General features: G+C 36.7%; 2 protein-coding genes across 3 annotated transcripts in view; both read right to left on the reverse strand.

The window, feature by feature from the left end:
- Positions 1 to 784, reverse strand: part of LOC118750077 (cytochrome b-c1 complex subunit Rieske, mitochondrial-like) — a 2,575-nt gene extending 1,791 nt beyond the window's left edge. The window contains exon 1 of the mRNA XM_036484815.1: positions 7 to 784. Coding sequence (XP_036340708.1) covers positions 7 to 725 — 719 coding nt within the window. The 5' untranslated portion in view covers positions 726 to 784. The remainder of the gene's footprint in view (positions 1 to 6) is intronic.
- The window catches only part of LOC118744385, a 38,120-nt gene that overhangs the window by 32,172 nt on the left and 3,790 nt on the right, over positions 1 to 2,158 (reverse strand). The window lies entirely within an intron of this gene.

Below are 2,158 nucleotides of genomic sequence, written 5' to 3' on the forward strand. Positions count from 1 at the left end.
AAGTGCGAGCCATGGCAAGGACAGTAGTAGCCACCGAAGTCGCCTGCATTTGCAATTGGCACACAACCCAAATGTGTGCAGACACCGATCACCACCAGCCAATGTGGATCCTTGACGCGTTTATCATCTGACTCTGGGTCGCGTAGGGTCGATATTTTCACCGAACGCACATCCTGGATTTCGGCCTCGGTGCGATGTCGTATGAATAGTGGTTTACCTCGCCATTTGAACGTAACCGACTTGCCCTCTGGTATATCCTTTAACTTGATTTCGATCTGGGCCATAGCTAGTACATCGGCTGATACGCCCATGGAACTTACGAACATGTTCACTATGCCTTTGGCGGCATAACAACTCCCGATAACGCCAGCGGCGACCATCATGTAAGAGAAGGCTTTGCGCTGTTCTGCGCAGTTATCGTGTGGATCATCTGGATTCGTTGTTTCACGGCGATAGTCGGAGAAGTCTGGTACATTCATATCGTTGTGCAGCAATCGCAGCGATTGCGAGAGTGGTGGAAATGGTAGTGCTGTTGACTTGAACGGCAAGATCATATGTATTGTTTTAATATGCGCTCCACGTGCTGCTGCAGTTTCTGCTAACGTTTGAAAGGTATTCACAGTTTTCTCCCTGTGGCGACGTAGAATGAATTGGAAGGCATTTTGTCGTTGCAGAAATGCTCTGAGTATTGCTTTCTTAAAACCGAAAGCAAAACCGTTAAGCATTGTTAGGAAAATGAGGATTTTTTAAATTGCTTTTTAGAAATTTAACTGGTTTTTTATTATAATTTTGGCTGTCTAAATTGGGAAAGAGGGAAAGAAAAATAATTTCCCTTTTGTAACCACACGGTCAAAAATTTGGGTTTAATTTTTAAACAGCGCTGAGACGATGATGATTCAATAATTAATTATTATTGAATCATGCGCTGGGACCACTGTCTTTTTTATTCTTTTATAGTCTACTTTTTAAACTAGTCAATAGTTTTTAGCAATTTTTTATATATTCTGATTTGAATTTTAGTCCAAAAAGTTCGTGGTTTAAAAATCAAACCAAATATTTTAATTTTATTTTCTAGGTTTCATATATAGAAAACTTGGTTTTAAATCTAAACCCAAATAGAAAATGTTTGCAGACAGCGAAACGTGGTCTTGATTCAAACTAAACATAAGAGAGAACATTTACATGCGTGGCTGTAGCTGAGTGTGCAAAGATGCTTGATACAATTGGTTGCTACCAAGGCTGTCCGGGTTCAATCCACATCAGACGGGGCATGAAATTTTATTTTTATTTTTTATTCTTAATTATGAAAATGTTTGGGTTTAAAATTTAAACCGAACTGTTCAAATTCTAAACCCAACATATGTGCTCTCTTTTTTTTAAGCTTGAAAGGTTTGTATTTGAAACTGAATTTAGTTTGGTCATATATGTAGTCCAAAAAGTTTAAAATTAAAACCGAAATTTTTAACCGTGCACTTAGCGACAATTTTCGAATCGCTATCGCACTTTCTGTTATCAATTATTACCTTGAAGGTATTCTCATCATACAAAAAGAAGGAAGTTTAATTTCAAAATATTTGACAAAAAATAAGTTTTTGAAGTTTCATAAATTGTACAAAATTATGAGCTACCTTGCCACGTTGATAGCAATCGAACAATACATCATAGGATTTAATGTTGCGCGTGGGAAATGTTCGGTTATTTATATAATGATTATTTTCGCAAAGAAAGTAAACTCGTGTTAGGGCATCAACAGTATTTTTGCGTAAAACTCCTTTCCGCGTTGGTGGCCTTCGGCCGCGCACAGTGGGACAAAAAAGGTTGCTGTGGACAAATCAAATTTGAGAGCTAAAATATGAGCCGATTGCAAGTTTCTTTTTTTTAAATAAGAGATAATTAAATATCGCGTCGATCTATCCGTGGCAATTTTAAAAAGAAACTCTAGTTTTTTATTTATCGATGTTGAAAAATTAAAGAAAAAAAATTTACGTTTGAATTAAAGGTCTGTATCGGAATTCAGTTTGCTTCAGTGTGAAGTTTTTTTCAAATATGCTAACTAATCACATTCTAACAAAAAGGGTATGGAAGGAAGAGAAGTGAAGATATTCAGCGCTGTATACAGAAAAAAAGTACTCAAACAACATATCTCTGGATGTATTCA

This window comes from Rhagoletis pomonella, unplaced genomic scaffold (genome assembly GCF_013731165.1).
Source record: "Rhagoletis pomonella isolate Grant_MI unplaced genomic scaffold, Rhpom_1.0 Rhpom_scaffold_00001, whole genome shotgun sequence".
In the NCBI taxonomy this organism is placed as follows: domain Eukaryota; kingdom Metazoa; phylum Arthropoda; class Insecta; order Diptera; family Tephritidae; genus Rhagoletis; species Rhagoletis pomonella.